The sequence below is a fragment of the Ursus americanus genome, chromosome 20 (genome assembly GCF_024610735.1).
Source record: "Ursus americanus isolate L20-20 chromosome 20, mUrsAme1.1.p, whole genome shotgun sequence".
NCBI classification, from domain to species: domain Eukaryota; kingdom Metazoa; phylum Chordata; class Mammalia; order Carnivora; family Ursidae; genus Ursus; species Ursus americanus.
Genome location: NC_142146.1, coordinates 3,960,077 through 3,978,185, shown reverse-complemented (window position 1 = coordinate 3,978,185; position 18,109 = coordinate 3,960,077). Strand labels below are relative to the sequence as shown.

Here is an 18,109-nt window from a genome sequence, read left to right as displayed (position 1 = left end):
TTTCAAATGATTTTTTAAAAGGCCAGGAAAAGGGAAAAAATATTAGTCTATTAATGAGTCAAAAACTTCATCTGAAATACAGCCAATGCTTGAACTGCTTAAGTGTGTGAAAATTTTACACAGCTTATATTTTATATTAAGGACCAAACTCACATTCTTTCCTAAAGACAGACATAATGCCATTTTATATTTAGTGTTTCCTTATTTTTTCTTCTCTTTTTTTCATAATAATTTTTTATTATGTTATGTTAATCACCATACAGTACATCCCTAGTTTCTGATGTGAAGTTCCATGATTCATTACTTGTTTTCTTCTCTATTTTTATGTTTTTGTCTATAAACGTATCTGAGAAACGTAACTACTCCATTTAATGCTTCAAGCAGTAATTTACAAAAGCCGTATAAATTTTTTCACTTACATAAAAATTAGATATCCTATACACTATTTTCATTTAAAGGGTTAGCTTTGGCATAAACTTAAATTTTTTGAATCTGCTAAGTTTCTGTGTGTCAAGACTTTTCAAGTCAAGTGGAAATCAAATGGAATTATATTACTGTCAGTTGTCTAAGAATGGGAATCGGCAAACACAAGCCATGATGGAAAATAATCCTTTTATTACCTTGGAGATAAAGTATTCTGTGATGTATTGGTAGGAGAAGTAAGAGGACTGGACCAGTTGGCTGGTGAACGTGGTGTTGGTCTCGTCAAAGGACTCCCCATGGGACCCTGATTGGGGGAGTCAAATAAATATTAACATAGGACAGGTAAGTTCAACTAAAAGGCTCTTATGGAAGCCATGTAATCAAGAAGTTGAACAATAGGAAACAGCCATATTTGTAGGTTAGTATTTTAAATATTCATGTACTTATCTCTGCTTTCTGTAGGGAAAAACTTTCTCCCCATTCAGAAATCTATCTCTTTAGTCTTTTTTCGTTTTCTTCACCCACTTCCTGCTCTCAAATATTACCAACATTTACCTTCTCACAGATTCAACAGGATCCCAAACTATTTTATTTTAATTAATTTTTAAATTGAAAAAAAAATTTTAAAGTAGGCTTCCCGCCCTACGTGGGGCTTGAACTCATGACCCTGAGATTGAGTCACATGCTCTAAAGACTGAGCCAGACAGGTATTTCCCCAAACTAACAATTTTAAATTAGCTTCCCATTCTAAGCCAATTTCCCTCTTCCACCCATTACAATATTCAAATTTTATTCCTCCTCGAGTTTGCTTTACAAATGATTTTCGCAAGCATACCAAAGTAAAATTCAGTATTATTAATTTGCCTACCTCTTAAGATATAATTAAACAATCTCTCTCCTTTTAAAAAGATGACCAAATTTAGTCCCAAGAAATTGTTCTTAGATTGTTTTTAACCCTCAGACTTTACTTTAAGCCTGCCATAAGTGCATCTAATTTTTCCTTTATCCATGACCAAAGATCTTTTTAAAATTTAATTTTTTAGGCATATTATGTAAATGATTCTTGACATTTAAGTACATATAACACTGCAATGTTTCACTTAGTCAGACCTTACCTCCCCCAAATAAAATTCTGTATTCAAGCAACTATGGACCCACAATGCTGTGAACAGGTTTGTGAACACACCTTTTAAAGCCCTACTTTCTACAGATATTATTTGTTAACCAAGTCATCCCTTCCAGTCCTCAAATAAGGACTGGTTTGCTTTCTTTGTTCATACCCTGGTAATGTATACCAAATTATAACATAACATCACAAGCCTAAGGACTACATTCTTTCCAGGACAATATTTAATACTGCTTAGGAGATATTGCCTAATACAGATGTAAAAATTATACACTAGGATCAAAAGTTTACTTCATGTAAAAGAAAGCAATTGCTGTGAAACCATCACATCACATAACAGTCAAGAAAAAAACTGAAAGATACCTGGGTTCCATTGCCAGTGTTTCGTAGGTGATTATGAAGAAGCTTTGTAGCACCGTCCTGAAAAGTTTTTGGTAAAGCTCCTAATAACATTGTAAACTCTGGGGTATTGAGTTCAAATAAGGAAATCAGCACTGACTGTGCTGCCTAGAAAACAAAGACATGGAAGAAGCAGAGAAGTATATTTCGGTTACTCAAAGGAGACAATTTTCTTCACTCAACATTTCTGTTCAATAGCACAAGGCCACCTTTCCCACAGAAAAAGATGTCCTTATATGCTTTCAAATTTCTTTGTTGGGAGAGTAAGAAAATAACTGACCTGCCATTTATTTTTTGAAGGTAAGTAGGGAATATAAAAAATGTCACAAATACAATCTAGCACTCAATGGCAAAAGTTAACCAGTTTCCGGGGTTATTCTACCAATATATGCTATTTCTTCAGTTTTCCTCATAAATGATTACAAGAAGAAAGATGGATGGAAATATACAAGTACAGGTATCCTATACCTTTCAAAAGTTCACATTACACCACTCTGCTTTTATGAAAGACCTACAGCAGTACCTGCTTTCCCTAACCAAAAGAAAAACAAAGAAGATCTTCACTTTTACATTTAAGGCAAAAAGCAAAAATGGTATTCAGCAGTTGTTTTGCAGTGAGCCATTATAAAGGCAGCACACACTCACAGCAGTGAGAATGGTACCACCAAGCTCCTTCTCCAGGAACTACACTTAGCATCAAGCCAACGCAGCATTGTTGAACTGCGTATGTAAGCATCTGTGCTTTATCTTGATTTATTTTGAGCATCTGTTAACAAGATGTATCCTAAGGTATCAGAAAAGCTTAAAAGATGCTATTTTTTGGGTCTGGGAAGTCTTAAAAGTTTTCCCATATAAATTAATGGAATTGCTTCCTTGCTTTATACCATTTTGGCGTATGAAAGGTTTCATAGGAACAATAGCAGGGGAAACCTGTATATCCCAAGCTCTACAAAGTCCATTCAGAGCAACTTAATACTTTACTATTCATTTTTATATAAATGGAAAATAATGTTTTGGTGGAAATGGGAACAAAACAAAGCTTACTCAGATCAGTTAAGAAAACTTATAAATTTATTTCTTCTTTTAATGTAATCAACAGAGTCACTGAAAGCCAAACTTTGAATTCAGATTACCACAAAAACTTAACAGAGAAGAGGAAGAAACCCAAATAGTTCAGAATTATGACTCAGATGAAAATATGCGCATCTTGTCCTGGACCTTTTCAGACCCCATTCTATGAGAACCTAAGTGTTCTAGGTTTATGATATCTGAATATAAAACACTAGGGGAATGGTTAAATTATGTTACATTGGAGCAATGGCACACTATACAAAACAGCCTTGAAAGATGATGGAATTCTATACATGAAGAAATTGGGAGAGGGTTATCATAAACTGAAAAATATAATAAACAATAAAAAAAAATAATAAAAATATACTAAAACACAGCTATAATATAAGCCCAATGTACACTGTGTAGGTATGTCCTCAAACATGTTAATAGTACCCAAATAAAACTATTTATATTTTGGGGGTGCCTGGGTGGCTCAGTCAGTTTAGTGTCTGACTCTTGGTTTCAGTTCAGGTCATGACCTCAGTATTGTGAGACAGAGCTCTGTGTCAGGCTCCACACTCAGTGGGGAGTTTGCTTGAGATTCTCTGCCTCTCTCTCTCTCTCTTCCCCTCTGCCCCTCCTCCCCCTTGTGCATGCATCCTCTCTCTGAAATAAAATCTTAAAAAAACCCACAAAACTATTTGTCCATTAGTCTATTGAAGGGCATCTTGGCTCCTTCCACAGTTTGGCTATTGTGGACAATGCTGCTATGAACATTGAAGTGCATATGCCCCTTCTTTTCACTACCTCTGTATCTTTGGGGTAAATCCCCAGTACCACAATTGCTGGGTTATAGGGTAGCTCTATTTTTAACATCTTGAGGAACCTCTATACTGATTTCTAAAGTGGCTGTACCAACTTGCATTCCCACCAACAGTGTAAAAGGATTCCCCTTTTTCCACATCCTAACATTCATATATACAATGGAATATTACTCAGCCATCAGAAAGGATGAACACCCGGAAATCTGCATCGACATGGATGGAACTGGAGGGGATTAGGCTAAGTGAAGTAAGGAGAGGAAGACAACTATCATATGGTTTCACTTAAATGTAGAACATAAGGAATAGCATGGAGGACATTAGGAGAAGGAAGGGAAAAACGAAGGGGGGGAGTCAGAGGGGGAGACGAACCATGACAGATTATGGACTCTGGGAAACAAACTGAGGGTTTCGGGGGCAGGGGGATGGGTTAGCCTGGTGATGGGTATTAAGGAGGGCACATACATACTGCAATGGGCGCTGGGTGGTCCACACAAATAATGAAATTATGGAACACTACATCAAAAACTAACGAAATACTGTATGGTGACTAACATAACATAAAAAATAATAATAAAAAAACTATTTGTATTTTGAAACAAAACTTTATGATCCTGTGTCTTTTTTGGAACAACACTGAAACTACCTCAAGTTACTCTTGATTGTTAAGGAATACTTTATTCCATCCAGGCTTTATTTTGGTGTAGGAGACTCAGCTTTCTTTCCCTCCAGAGGAAGAGAGCCTAACTGTTCCAAAACCATTAACCAATGAGTTTATCCTTTCCTCAAGAAGTGACACCCTTATCATGAAGTAACCTCCTATATAAACCAAACTGTTTCTGATCCTCTGATCCTTCGTGTTCTATTGATCTATTTGTCTACTTCTACATTAAATAATACGGGCTTAAGTTATATGATTTAAAATGCCGTATTTTTTTCTATACACGAATAACGAGACCGAAGAAAGAGAAATTAGGGAATCCATCCCATTTACAATAGCACCAAAAACCATACGTTACCTTGGAATTAACTTAACCAGAGACGTAAAGGACCTATATTCTATAAACTATAAATCACTCTTGAAAGACATTGAGGAAGACATAAAAAGATGGAAAGATATTCCATGCTCATGGATCGGAAGAATTAACATAGTTAAAATGTCCATGCTACCCAGAGCAATCTACACTTTCAATGCTATCCCGATCAAAATACCAAGGACATTTTTCAAAGAACTGGAACAAACAGTCCTTAAATTTGTATGGAAACAGAAAAGGCCCCGAATCTCCAAGGAACTGTTGAAAAGGAAAAACAAAGCTGGGGGCATCACAATGCCGGATTTCGAGCTGTACTACAAAGCTGTGATCACAAAGACAGCATGGTACTGGCACAAAAACAGACACATAGACCAATGGAACAGAATAGAGAGCCCAGAAATGGACCCTCGGCTCTTTGGGCAACTAATATTTGATAAAGCAGGAAAAAACATCCGGTGGGAAAAAGACAGTCTCTTCAATAAAGGGTGCTGGGAAAATTGGACAGCTACATGCAAGAGAATGAAACTTGACCACTATCTCACACCATACACAAAAATAAACTCCAAATGGATGAAAGACCTTGATGTGAGACAGGAATCCATCAAAATTCTAGAGGAGAACATAGGCAACAACCTCTACGACATCGGCCAAAGCAACCTTTTTCATGACACATCCCCAAAGGCAAGAGAAACAAAAGATAAAATGAATTTATGGGACTTCATCAAGATTAAAAGTTTCTGCACATCCAAGGAAACAGTCAGAAAAACTAAGAGGCAGCCCACGGAATGGGAGAAGATATTTGCAAATGACACTACAGATAAAGGACTGGTATCCAAGATCTACAAAGAACTTCTCAAACTCAATACACGAGAAACAAATAAACAAATCAAAAAATGGGCAGAAGATATGAACAGACACTTTTCCAATGAAGACATACAAATGGCTAACAGACACATGAAAAAATGTTCAAAATCATTAGCCATCAAGGAAATTCAAATCAAAACCACACTGAGATACCACCTTACGCCAGTTAGAATGGCAAAAATAGACAAGGCAAGAAACAACAGTTGTTGGAGAGGATGTGGAGAAAGGGGATCCCTCCTACATTGTTGGTGGGAATGCAAGTTGGTACAGCCACTCTGGAAAACAGTGTGGAGGTCCCTTAAAAAGTTAAAAATTGAGCTACCCTATGATCCAGCCATTGCACTACTGGGTATTTACCCCAAAGATACAGACGTAGTGAAGAGAAGGGCCATATGCACCCCAATGTTCATAGCAGCAATGTCCACAATAGCTAAATCGTGGAAGGAGCCGAGATGCCCTTCAACAGATGACTGGATTAAGAAGTTGTGGTCCATATATACAATGGAATATTACTCAGCTATCAGAAAGAACGAGTTCTCAACATTTGTTACAACATGGACGGCACTGGAGGAGATAATGCTAAGTGAAATAAGTCAAGCAGAGAAAGACAACTATCATATGGTTTCTCTCATCTATGGAACATAAGAACTAGGATGATCGGTAGGGGAAGAAAGGGATAAAGAAAGGGGGGGTAATCAGAAGGGGGAATGAAACATGAGAGACTATGGACTATGAGAAACAAACTGAGGACTTCAGAGGGGAGGGGGGTGGGGGAATGGGATAGACCGGTGATGGGTAGTAAGGAGGGCACGTATTGCATGGTGCACTGGGTGTTATACACAACTAATGAATCATCGAGCCTTACATCGGAAACCGGGGATGTACTGTATGGTGACTAACATAATATAATAAAAAATCATTAAAAAAATAAATAAATAAAATAAAATGCCGTATTTTTAGTATATTCTGATAAAGTCCTTCATTTTTGTTAGTTTATATTTTACTGTCACATTTACTTTACTAGATGCATTTTTATTTATTCATTTATTTACTTATTTCACAACATAAATTAGGTCTTTATTAGAATACTATATTCCATTTTTAAAAAATTTTAATTCCAGTTAGTTAACATACAGTGTGAGTGTTATCAGTTTCAGGTATACAATATAGTAATTCAAAAATCCCATAAATCACTGATGTTCATCAAAAGTGCACTCCTTAATCTCCATCACCTATTTAACCTATCCCCCCACCAATCTCCCCTCTGGTAGCCTTCAGTTTGTTTTTTCTTTTTAAAGGTTTTATTTTTTTTTACTTATTTTTTTTAAATATTTTATTTATTTATTTGACAGAGAGATAGACAGCCAGCGAGAGAGGGAACACAAGCAGGGGGAGTGGGAGAGGAAGAAGCAGGCTCATAGCGGAAGAGCCTGATGTGGGGCTTGATCCCATAATGCCGGGATCACGCCCTGAGCTGAAGGCAGACGCTTAACCGCTGTGCCACCCAGGCACCCCAAAAGGTTTTATTTTTTAAAGTAATCTCTACACCCAACGTGGGGCTTGAACTTACAACCCCAAGATCAAGAGTCACATGCTCCACTGACTGAACCAGCCAGATGCCCCTTCAGTTTGTCCTTTATAGTTAAGAGGCTGTTTCTTGGCTTCTCTCTTAATTTTTCCCTTGGCTTGTTTTGTTCCTTAAATTGCACATGAGTGAAATCATACAGTATTTCTCTACTCTGACTTATTTTGCTTAGCATTATAATTTCTAGCTCCATCCATGTCATCGTAAATGGGAAGATTCCATTCTTTTTTTATGGCTGGATAATATTCCACTGTGTATATATATATACACACACATGACAACCTCTTTAGCCATTAATCATTTGATGGACACTTGGACTGCTTCCATAATTTGGCTACTGAAATTAATGCTGCAATAAACATATGGGTGCATGTATCCCTCTGAATTACTGTTCTTGTATTTTTTGGGTAAATACCCAATACTGCAATTTCTGGATCATAGGGGAGTTCTGTTTTTAATTTTTTGAGGAACCTCCATACAGTGGCTGCACCAATTTGCATTCCTACCAACAGTGCAAGAGGGTTCCTTTTTCTTCACATTCTCGCCAACACTTGTTTCGTGTTGATTTAGCCTTCTGACAGGTGTGAGGTGATATTTCATTGTAGTTTTGATTTGCATTTCCCTAATGATGAGTGATGTGGAGCATCTTTTCATTTGTCTGTTGTCCATCTGTATGTCTTCTTTGGAGAAATGTCTGATCATGTCTTCTGCCCATTTTTAAATTGGACTGTTTTTTGGGTACTGAGCTGTATAAATTCTTTATATATTTTGGAGGTTTGTGGCAACTCTGCTGAGCAAGTCTACTGGCACACTTTTTCAAACAGGATTTATTCACTTTGTGTCTCTGTCACATTTTGGTAATCCTTGCAACATTTCAAACTTTTCATCATTGTATTTGTATGGTCATCTGTGATCAATGATCTCTGATGTTATTATTATAAAATTGTTTTGGGGTACCACGAAGCATGTTCGTATGAGATGGTGAACTAAATGTGTGTGTTCTGACTGTTCCACTGAACAGCCGTTCCTATCTCTCTCCCTTTCCTTGGGCCTCCCTGTTCCCTGAGACACAACCATATTGAAATGAGGCCAGTTACTAGCTCTATGATGGCCCCTAAATGTTCAAGTCAAAGAAAGAGTTGTATGTCTCTCACATTAAATCAAAAGCTAGAAATGATTAAGCTTAGTGAGGAAGGCAAGTCAAAAGCTAGGCCTCTTGTGACAAACTGCCAACTTGTGACTGCAAAGGAAAGGTTCTTGAAGGAAATTAAAAGTGCTACTCCAGTGAACACACAAATGATAAGAAAGCAACATAGCTTTATTGCTGATTCAGAGACAAGGTTTTAGTGGTCTGGAAAGAAGATCAAAGCCGCCACAACACTCCCTTAAGCCAGAGCATTGTCCAGATCAAGGCCCTAACTCTCTTCAGTTTTGTGAAGGCTGAGATTGGTGAGGAAGCCCTGGAAGTTTGAAGCCAGAGGTTGGTTCATGAGGTTTAAGGAAAGAAGCCATCTCCATAGCATAAAAGTGCACGGTGGAGCAGCGAAGTGCTGATACAGAAGTTCCAACAAGTTATTCAGAATATCTAGCCAGGATGATTCATGAAGGTAGCTACACTAAACAGATTTTCAGTGTAGACGGAACAGCCTTATATTAGGAAAAGGATGCCATCTAGGACTTTCACAGCTAGAGAGGAGAAGTCAATGCCTGGCTTCAAAGGACAGGGTGACTCTCTTGTTATGGGCTAATGCAGCCTGTGACTTTAAGTTGAAGCCACTGCTTCACGTACCATTGTGAAAATCCTAAGGCCCTTCAGAATTATGCTAAATCTACTCTCCTGTGCTCTATAAATAGAACAACAAAGCCTGGGGGAGAGCACATCTATTTACAACGTGGTTTCCTGATTATTTTAAGCCACTTCTGAGACCTACTGCTAAGGAAAAAAAGATTCCTTTCAAAATACTGCTCACTGACAATGCACCTGGTCACCCAAGAGCTGCAATGGAGATGTACAAAGAGAATTACTGTTGCCTTCATGCCTGCTAACACAATATCCATTCTGCAGCCCATGGATCAGGGAGTAATTTTGACTTTCAAGTCTTATTATTTAAGAAATACATTTCACAAGGCTTTAGCTGCCATAGATAGTAATTCCTGTGATGGATCTGGACAAAGTAAATTGAAAACCTTCTTCTAGATGCCATTAAGAACATTTGTGATTCCTGGGAAGAAATCAAAATATCAACATTAATAGGAATTTGGAAAAAGTTGATTCCAACCCTCATGGATGACTTTGAAGGGTTCAAGACTTCAGTGGAGGACATAACTGCAGATGTGGTGGAATTAGCACGAGAACTAGAATTAGAAGTGAAGCCTTAAGGGGCGCCTGGGTGGCACAGCGGTTAAGCGTCTGCCTTCTGCTCAGGGCGTGATCCCAGCGTTATGGGATCGAGCCCCACATCAGGCTCTTCCACTATGAGCCTGCTTCTTCCTCTCCCACTCCCCCTGCTTGTGTTCCCTCTCTCACTGGCTGTTTCTATCTCTGTCGAATGAGTAATTAAAATCTTTAAAAAAAAAAAAAAAAAAAAGAAGTGAAGCCTTAAGATGTGACTGAATTGCTGCGATCTCATGACAAAACTGGAAGAGATGAGGAGTTGCTTCTTAAAGATGAGGAAAGAAAGTGTTATTTGAGATGGAATCTATTCCTGGTGAACATGTTGTGAAGACTACTGAAATAACAACAAAGGATTCAGAATGTTACATAAACTAGTTGGTAAAGCAGCAGCAGGGTTTGAGAGGACTGACTCCAATTCTGAAAGAAATTCTGCAGGTAAAATGCTATTAAACAGCATCTCATACTACAGAGAAATCGTTTGTAAAAGGAAGAGCTGACTGATGCAGCAAACTTCATCTCTTATTTTTTTAAATGAATTTTAAATGATCTTTATTTTGATTTATTTTGAACTATTTAAAAATAATTTTTAAAACTTGAGTATAGCTGACACACAATGTCACATTGGTTTCAGGTGTACAACATGATGATTTAACTTCTCTATGTTATGCTATGCTCACCACAAGTGTAGCTACCATCTATCACCACACACCATTACAACATCACTGATTATATTTCCTGTGCTGTGCCTCTTATAACCATGACTTAGTCATTCCATAACTGGAAGCCTGTATTTTCCATTCTCCTTCACCCGTCTTCTCCGTCCCCCAGCCCTTTCCCTCCGTCAAGCATCAGTTTGTTTTCTATATTTATGGTCTGATTCTGCTTTTTGTTTAATAATTTGTTTTTTTAGATTCCACATAAGTGAAATCACATGGTATTTGTGTTTTTCAGTCTGACTTATCTCACTTAGCATATCCTTCAGGCCTATCCATGCTGTTGCAAATGGCAAGATCTCATCCTTTTTTATGGCTGCTAATAGTCCACTATATATGAATACCTCATCTTCTTTATCCATTCATCTATCAACAGACACGTGAATTGCTTCCATTACCTTGGCTATTGTAAATAATGCTGCAAATAATGCTGCAATAAACACAGGGGTGCAAATATCTTTTCAAATTAGTGTTCTCATTTTCTTTGGGTAATACCCAGTAGTGTATATGGTATTCCTATTTCTGTTTGAGTAATCTCCATACTGTTTTCCACCACTGCTGCTTTCTTTCAAGAAACTGCCACAGCCACCCCAACCTGATCAGTAAACATTAAGACCCTCCACCTGCCAAAAGATTAGGACTCTGAATTCTTAGATGATGGTTAGCATTTCTTTGGCATTTTTTTATATTAAGGTATGTACATTTTTTTAGACATAATGCTATCCCACACTTACTAGACTATGGCATAGTGCAAAGATAACTTTTTTTTTTTTAAAGATTTTATTTATTTGACAGAGATAGAGACAGCCAGCGAGAGAGGGAACACAAGCAGGGGGAGTGGGAGAGGAAGCAGCAGGCTCATAGTGGAGGAGCCTGATGTGGGGCTCGATCCCATAACGCCGGGATCACGCCCTGAGCCGAAGGCAGATGCTTAACCGCTGTGCCACCCAGGCGCCCCAAAGATAACTTTTATATACACTGGGAAATGAAAATATTCATGTCACTTGGCTTTACCACAGTAGTCTGGAACTGAATCTGCAGTATTTCTGAGGTATATGCCTATACTAGGTTTTGAAATAAGGAAGTGTGAAGTCCTCCTACTTTGTTCTTTTTCAAAATTGTTTTGGCTATTATGGAACCCTTACAATTCCATATGAATTTTGGAATCAGCTTGTAAATTTCTAAAATTTCTGGGATTTTGATAGGGATTACATTTCACCTGTAGATCACTTTGGGCAGTACTGCCATCTTAACAATATTGAGTCTTCCCATCCATGAACAGGGAATGTTTTTCAGTTTATTTAAATCATTAATTTCTTCCAAAACTATTCTGTAGTTTCTATATAAATTCGGCACTTCTTTTGTTAAATGTATTCCTATAGATTTTAATCTTTTTGATGCTATTGCAAATTAAATTCTTTTCCTAATTTCATTTTTGGATTGCTCATAGCAAGGGTTTAGAAATATAATTGATTTCTGTACACTGTTTTATATCCTGCAAACTTGATGAACTTATTAGTTCTAATAGTTTTTTAATGATTCCTTAGGATTTTCTCTACACAAGATCATATCATCTGCAATTGCAAATAGTTTAACTTCTTCTTTACAGTCTAGATGCCTTTTATTTTTTTTTTTCTTCCCCAACTCCCCTGGCTAGAACCCCCAGTTGAATAGATACAGAAATCATTTGTACATTTTTAGACATGCCAGTATTGCACACTTGGACCAGAGTATAGTGTAATGAAAGTATATAGTGAATTGTATAGTGTATGTTGAACAGAAATAGAGCAGACATACTTGCCTTGCTAATTTTGAAGGATCCAGTCTTTCACCATAAGTTGAGCTGTGGATATTTGCAGGTGTTCTCTACTGGGTTGAGAAAGTTCCTTCCATTGTTAGTTTTTATGTTATTTATTTATTGTTAAATCATGAAAGGATACTAAGATTTTGCCAGATACCTTTTCTTTTTCTTCTTTAAAGATTTTATTTTTAAGTAATCTCTACACCTAATGTGGGGCCTGAACTTACAACCCTGAGAGCTGTATGCTCCACTGACTGAGCCAGCGAGGAGAACCATCAGGTGCCTTTTCTATTGATATAATCATGTGTTTTTTTGTCTTTTGATTGATATGGTGGTTATATTAATAGACTTTCAGATGTAATTTAACCCTGCTTTCCTGGGATAAATCCCATTTACTTGGTCATGGTATATAATTCTCTTTATTATATGTTTCAGGATTTAGTTTGCTAGTATTTTGTCAAGGATTAAATGCATCCATATTTGTAAATGGTATCAGCTTATAGTGTGTGTATGTGTGTGTGTGTGTGTGTGTGTGTGTGTGTGTGTGTGTCTTTATCTGGTTTTGGCACCAAGGTACTACTGCCCTCACACAATGAATTAGAAAGTGTTCCTTCTCTTTTTTTGGGGAAGAGTTTCTAAAGAATTGGTAGTAATTTGTTTGGTGGAATTCACCAGTGAAGCCATCTGAGCTTGGCTTCTCTGCACAGGGAGTTTTTTGATTACTAAGTCATCTCTTACTTGTCCTATTAACGTCCATTTCTTCTTGAGTCAGTTTTGGCAGTCTACATCTTTCTAGGGATTTGTTCATTTCATCGAGGTTACTGACACATAATTATTCATAATATTCCTTTACAATTCTTTTTATTTCTGTAAGGTTGGTCATATTTCCTCTTTCATTTCTAATTCTAGTAATTTTAATCTCTTTTCTTCTTGGTTAATCCCATTAAAAGTTTGCCAGTTTTGTTGACCTTTCAAAAAACCAGCTTTTAGTTTCACTGATTATTGTTTTTGTCTTAATTTGTACTTAAATCTCTCTTTTTTTAAGCAGGCTCCATGCTCAAAATGGACTCACGACCCTAAGATCAAGAATCACATGCTCTACCAACTGAGCCAGGCACCCAATTTGTGCTTTAATTTTGATTATGTCTTTCTGCTTACTTTAGGGTTAGTTTGTTCTTCTTTTCCAGTGTCGTAAGGTAGTGGTCAAAGTTACTAATTTGAGACCTTTGTTCTTTATTATTACAGGCATTATATATTGAAATATTATATTGAAATAAATTTCACTCTAAGCACTGCTCTAGCTGCATCCTCTAAGTTCTGGTATGTCACATCTTCATTTTCATTCACCTCACTGCGTTTTCTAATTTCCCTTTTGATTTCTTCTTTGATCCACTGGTGATTTAGGAATAATTTGTTTAATTTCCATGTATTTGTGAGCTCCCCAAATTTCCCTGTTATTGATTTCTAATTTCATTCCATTGTGGTAAGAAAACATACTTTGCATTATTTTTATCCTTTTAAGAAAACTATTGAGGTTTGTTTTATCGCCTAGCATATGGTCTTATCCTGGAGACTGTTCCATGTACACTTAAGAAGAATGTATATTCTGCTTCTGTTGGGTAAAGTGTCCACCATTAGAAATAAAAGTCATAAAACGTATATTCTATGTGCTTCTTTGCAGCAAATATTGAAGAAAATGATTCACAAAGGAAGAGAGTAAAAAGAGCTATATATAGGATGTGAGAAATGAAAAATTAGGGGTGAATCTCAGGAAGATGATGAAAAGAACAGAAGATCTAGAAAGGAGAAATAAATAACTTATGTTTTTGGCATATGCAAAATGTTACCCGTAAGCATGTTACAGAGATGTTGAAAATATGAACAGACAGTAAAACATTAAAAAAATCCCAGGCAAATGAAAAACAAGGCAAATTATTTATACCACAACAAAGCTTCTTTAAGAATGGAGGTAGCAATAAACCACTTGGTAATAGGAGTGAATACTTCCACAGTCAAAAGGTAAATCTTTTGTATCAATAACAATGGTTGATTCCTAAGTATTCTGAAGATTATGGGGAAAGATATAGGGAAGGATGTGGGAATGGTATGGTAAAGGTACTTTTTTTTTTTTTTTAAGATTTTATTTATTTGTCCGAGAGAGAAAGAAAGAGAGAGAGAGAGGGAGCACAAGCAGGGGGAGCAGCAGGCAGAGGGAGGAGGAGGCTCCCCGCTGAGCAAGGAGCCTGATGTAGGGCTTGATCCTAGGCCCTGAGATCACGACCTGAGCCGAAGGCAGACCCCAACCGACTGAGCCACCCAGGCATCCCTAAAGCTAAGTTCTTATGTACAAAGGTAGATAGAAAGCTACATAATGGCTAAATTTATCAATAGACCAACAGATAATGCCTATAATGAGTAAATCAAGAAATACTGTAAATTCTTATATGAAATACATTGGTACCTGCAAGAGGAAAGATTTGGACTATAGTTGGCCCTTGAACACAGGGGTTAAGGGCACCAACCTCCCGCACAGTCAAGTCTCTCCATTTTTTATAACTTGACTCCCCCAAAACGTAACTGCTAATAGTCTACGGTTGACTAGAAGCCTTAGTGGTAATGTAAACAGCTGATTAACACACCTTTTGTATGCTATATGTATTATATATGTATTATATATATATGTATTATATACTGTATTCTTACAATAAACTAAAGATGTTAAGAAAATCATAAGGAAAATACATTTATACTGTAAAAAAAAAAACTGCGTGTAAGTGAACCAGCACAGTTCAAATCTGTATTGTTCAATGGTCAACTAACTACATTTTGTTTTTTGTTTCATTTTTGTTGTTGTTGATCATGTTAAGTGTACTCTTTAATCACCATTCCCCTATTTCCCCCATCCCCTCACCCACCTCCCCTCTGGTAACCATCAGTTTGTTTTCTGTAATTAAAAGTCTGTTTCTTGGTTTGTCTCTTTTCCCCCCTTTGTTTTGTTTCTTAAATTCCACATGAGTGAGATCATATGGTATTTGTCTTTTCCTGACTTACTTTGCTTAGTATTATACTGTCTAGCTTTATCTATGTTGTTCAAATGGCAAGACTTCATTCTTTTTTATGGCTGAATAACATTCCATTATATATTTACATATATGTGTGTATATACATACCACCTCTTTTTTATCCATTCATCTAATTAGTGGACACGTGGTCTGCTTCCATAGTTTGACTATTATAAATAATGCTGCTATAAACATATGGGTGCACGTATCCCTCTGAATTAGTGTTCTTGTATTTTTTGGGTAAATACCCAATATTGCAATTCCTGGGTCATAGGGAAGTTCTGTTTTTAATTTTTTGAGGAACCTCCGTACTGTTTTCCACAGTGGCTGCAACAATTTGCATTCCCACCAACCATACAAGAGGGTTCCTTTTTCTTCACATCCTTGCCAACACTTGTTTTCTGTGTTTTTGACTTTAGCCATTCTGATAGATATGAGGTGATAACTCACCGTAGTTTTAATTTGGATTTCTGTGATGATGAGTGATGTGAAGCATCTTTTCACGTATCTGTTGGCCATCTGTATGTCTTCTCTGGAGAAATGTCTGTTTGTGTCTTCTGCCCATTTTTTAGTTGGATTATTTGTTCTTTGGATGTTGAGTTATATAAGTTCTTTATATATTTTGGATACTAACAAGGGTCGACTATATTTTGAATGGTTACAAGATTAGAGGTTGGGAAGATTGTGGCAAGGACATTTATTTTTTATTTTTTCATTTTTGGGGGTTGGGACAGAGGGAGAGGAAGAAAGAGAATCTTAAGCAGGCTCCATGCCCAGTGCAGAGCCCAATGCAGGGCTCAATCTCACAACCCTGAGATCATGACCAGCGCTGAAATCAAGAGTTGGATGCTTAACCGACTGAGCCACCCAGGCACCCCAGGACAGTTATTTTTAGGTTATTTTTTTTAAAAAGTTATTTATTTATTTGAGATAGAGAGAGACAGAGAGTGAGCACGCATGCATGGGAGAGGGGGAAAAGGCAGAGGGACAGAATCTTCAAGCAGACTTCCTGCTGAGTTTGGAGCCTGACTCAGGGCTTGATCTCATGACTCACGAGTTCATGACTTAAGCTGAAACCAAGAATCAGATGCTTAACCGACTGAGCCACCCAGGTGCCCGAGGACAGTTATTTTTAATATTATACTCATATTAACTGGATAAAATTTAAATAATTTAAAAGAGAAGATTAAAAAAAAAAGTCTTCATGTCACAAGGTAAATAACTCAATACTAACTGGCAATGTTCTGAAATAGTAGCTCCTTATTCATTGGCAATCCAAAACGACTGACTTGCTTTTTTAATTTACCTTTTAAACCTTAAATTAAAACATACCTTCCGAACATCAGAACTTTTGGGTTCTGTTGTCCAAGTGATAACCCGAGACACTGCCAGGCGAGTTTCACTGGAATTTATAAAATCTCCTGGATCCATCTGTTTGGCCAGAGTTTCTATGTATTTAAGGATAGCAACCTTCACCTACAGAGGTAAGCACAATGAGAGGACAATCAGATGGTTACTGCGGGATATGGACAACACTTCAGAAACAATTAGGCGATTATTTTTTCGACCAATACAAAATGAAACAGCATCAACAATAAAAAAGAAATTATATAACCACCTACATACCTGAGGTACAAATACATGGTAATATGGATTTTTGTTTTCACATATAGCAGAACTTTTAAGTCCCGGGTGTTTCATCCCCTGCATCCAAACAACTGCTGAAGACTCTCTTGACAAGATTAGACCCTTTTCCTTGAGCTGGCCTTCAGAGCTTACAGCTGACTCTTGTCTAGATTTCCCTGGGAGTCAGTCTTTATAAATTAAGTGTAATTTGGCTTTTGGGGAAATGAACCAAAAGTATTCTGGAAATAAGGTATCATAAATCAAGTATGTAATTGAGATGGACAATACAGGTTTTCCCCCAAACATACAGTAACATTCACCCAATGAGATCATGTTCCTTGAGAGGTCCATCAACTGCTAGAACTACTACCTTTCAAAAGAAGTGTCACAAAAAAGTTTTACGAAGTACCACTGGAGAAAATACAACACTTATTTGTAATTCCTGATGCTTGGGTGCATGGTAGGTAGGTGTGTGGTCGAATGCAGGCTTCAAAATCAGCAGGAGGTGAGGAAAAGCTCACATGCTTCTTCCTTATGCTCGGCCTTTGTAATCCTTAGAGTAAGCCACTGTTAAATCATCTCCTTTCTCTCAGGTATGTTGCAGCAGAAAAACAGGTTGAGAACGACTGTCACATCTTCTAACATTCTAGGATTTGTAAATAATGGTTCTAAAGGACTCTGCTAGTGTACTTTAGAAATGGCATCTGGCATAGTGTACAGTCCTTTGGATACAGCAGATGGTGAACATGTATTAAACACTGATTTGCTGACTTGGAAGGTTTACATGTATGATTAAAACAGCAACTCTAAAAATATGTTGCCAAAGATTAAGATCTTTCTTCCCTTGTTATTGATCTTTCTTCCCTTGTTATTGATCTTAAGATGCCGCTTGTCTCACTCAACCCAAATAAGGTCCTTGGGAAGTACTGTGCCAAGTTAATATATAGGAAGTGATGTGTTAAAATAAGGTTCTGACTCTTGTACATTTTCCCCCTTCTGATTCCAGTTTATAAAAGAAAAAGGGGGCGCCTCGGTGGCTCAGTCAGTTAAGCATCCAACTCTTGATTTTGGCTCAGGTTGTGGTCTCGGGGCTGTGGGACTGAGCTCTGTGCTCAGCAGGGAGTCTGCTTCTCTCCCTCTCTCTCTCTCTTTCCCTCTCCCCCCTCTCTTGGGCATGCTGTTTCTCTCTAAAATAAATACATCTCAA

The 18,109-nt window shown here is 37.3% G+C and overlaps 1 protein-coding gene across 36 annotated transcripts in view; it reads right to left on the bottom strand.

Annotated features, from left to right (window-relative positions):
- CLASP2 (cytoplasmic linker associated protein 2) overlaps positions 1–18,109 on the bottom strand; it is a 175,634-nt gene that overhangs the window by 23,582 nt on the left and 133,943 nt on the right. For 35 of the 36 annotated variants that reach the window (XM_045798314.2, XM_045798320.2, XM_087870043.1 and 32 more), the window contains 3 exons: positions 16,609–16,752; positions 1,913–2,056; positions 621–727 (listed from right to left, as the gene is read on the bottom strand). In XM_045798314.2, coding sequence (XP_045654270.1) covers positions 621–727; positions 1,913–2,056; positions 16,609–16,752 — 395 coding nt within the window. The remainder of the gene's footprint in view (positions 1–620; positions 728–1,912; positions 2,057–16,608; positions 16,753–18,109) is intronic. The other variant, XM_087870058.1, reaches the window with a different exon arrangement.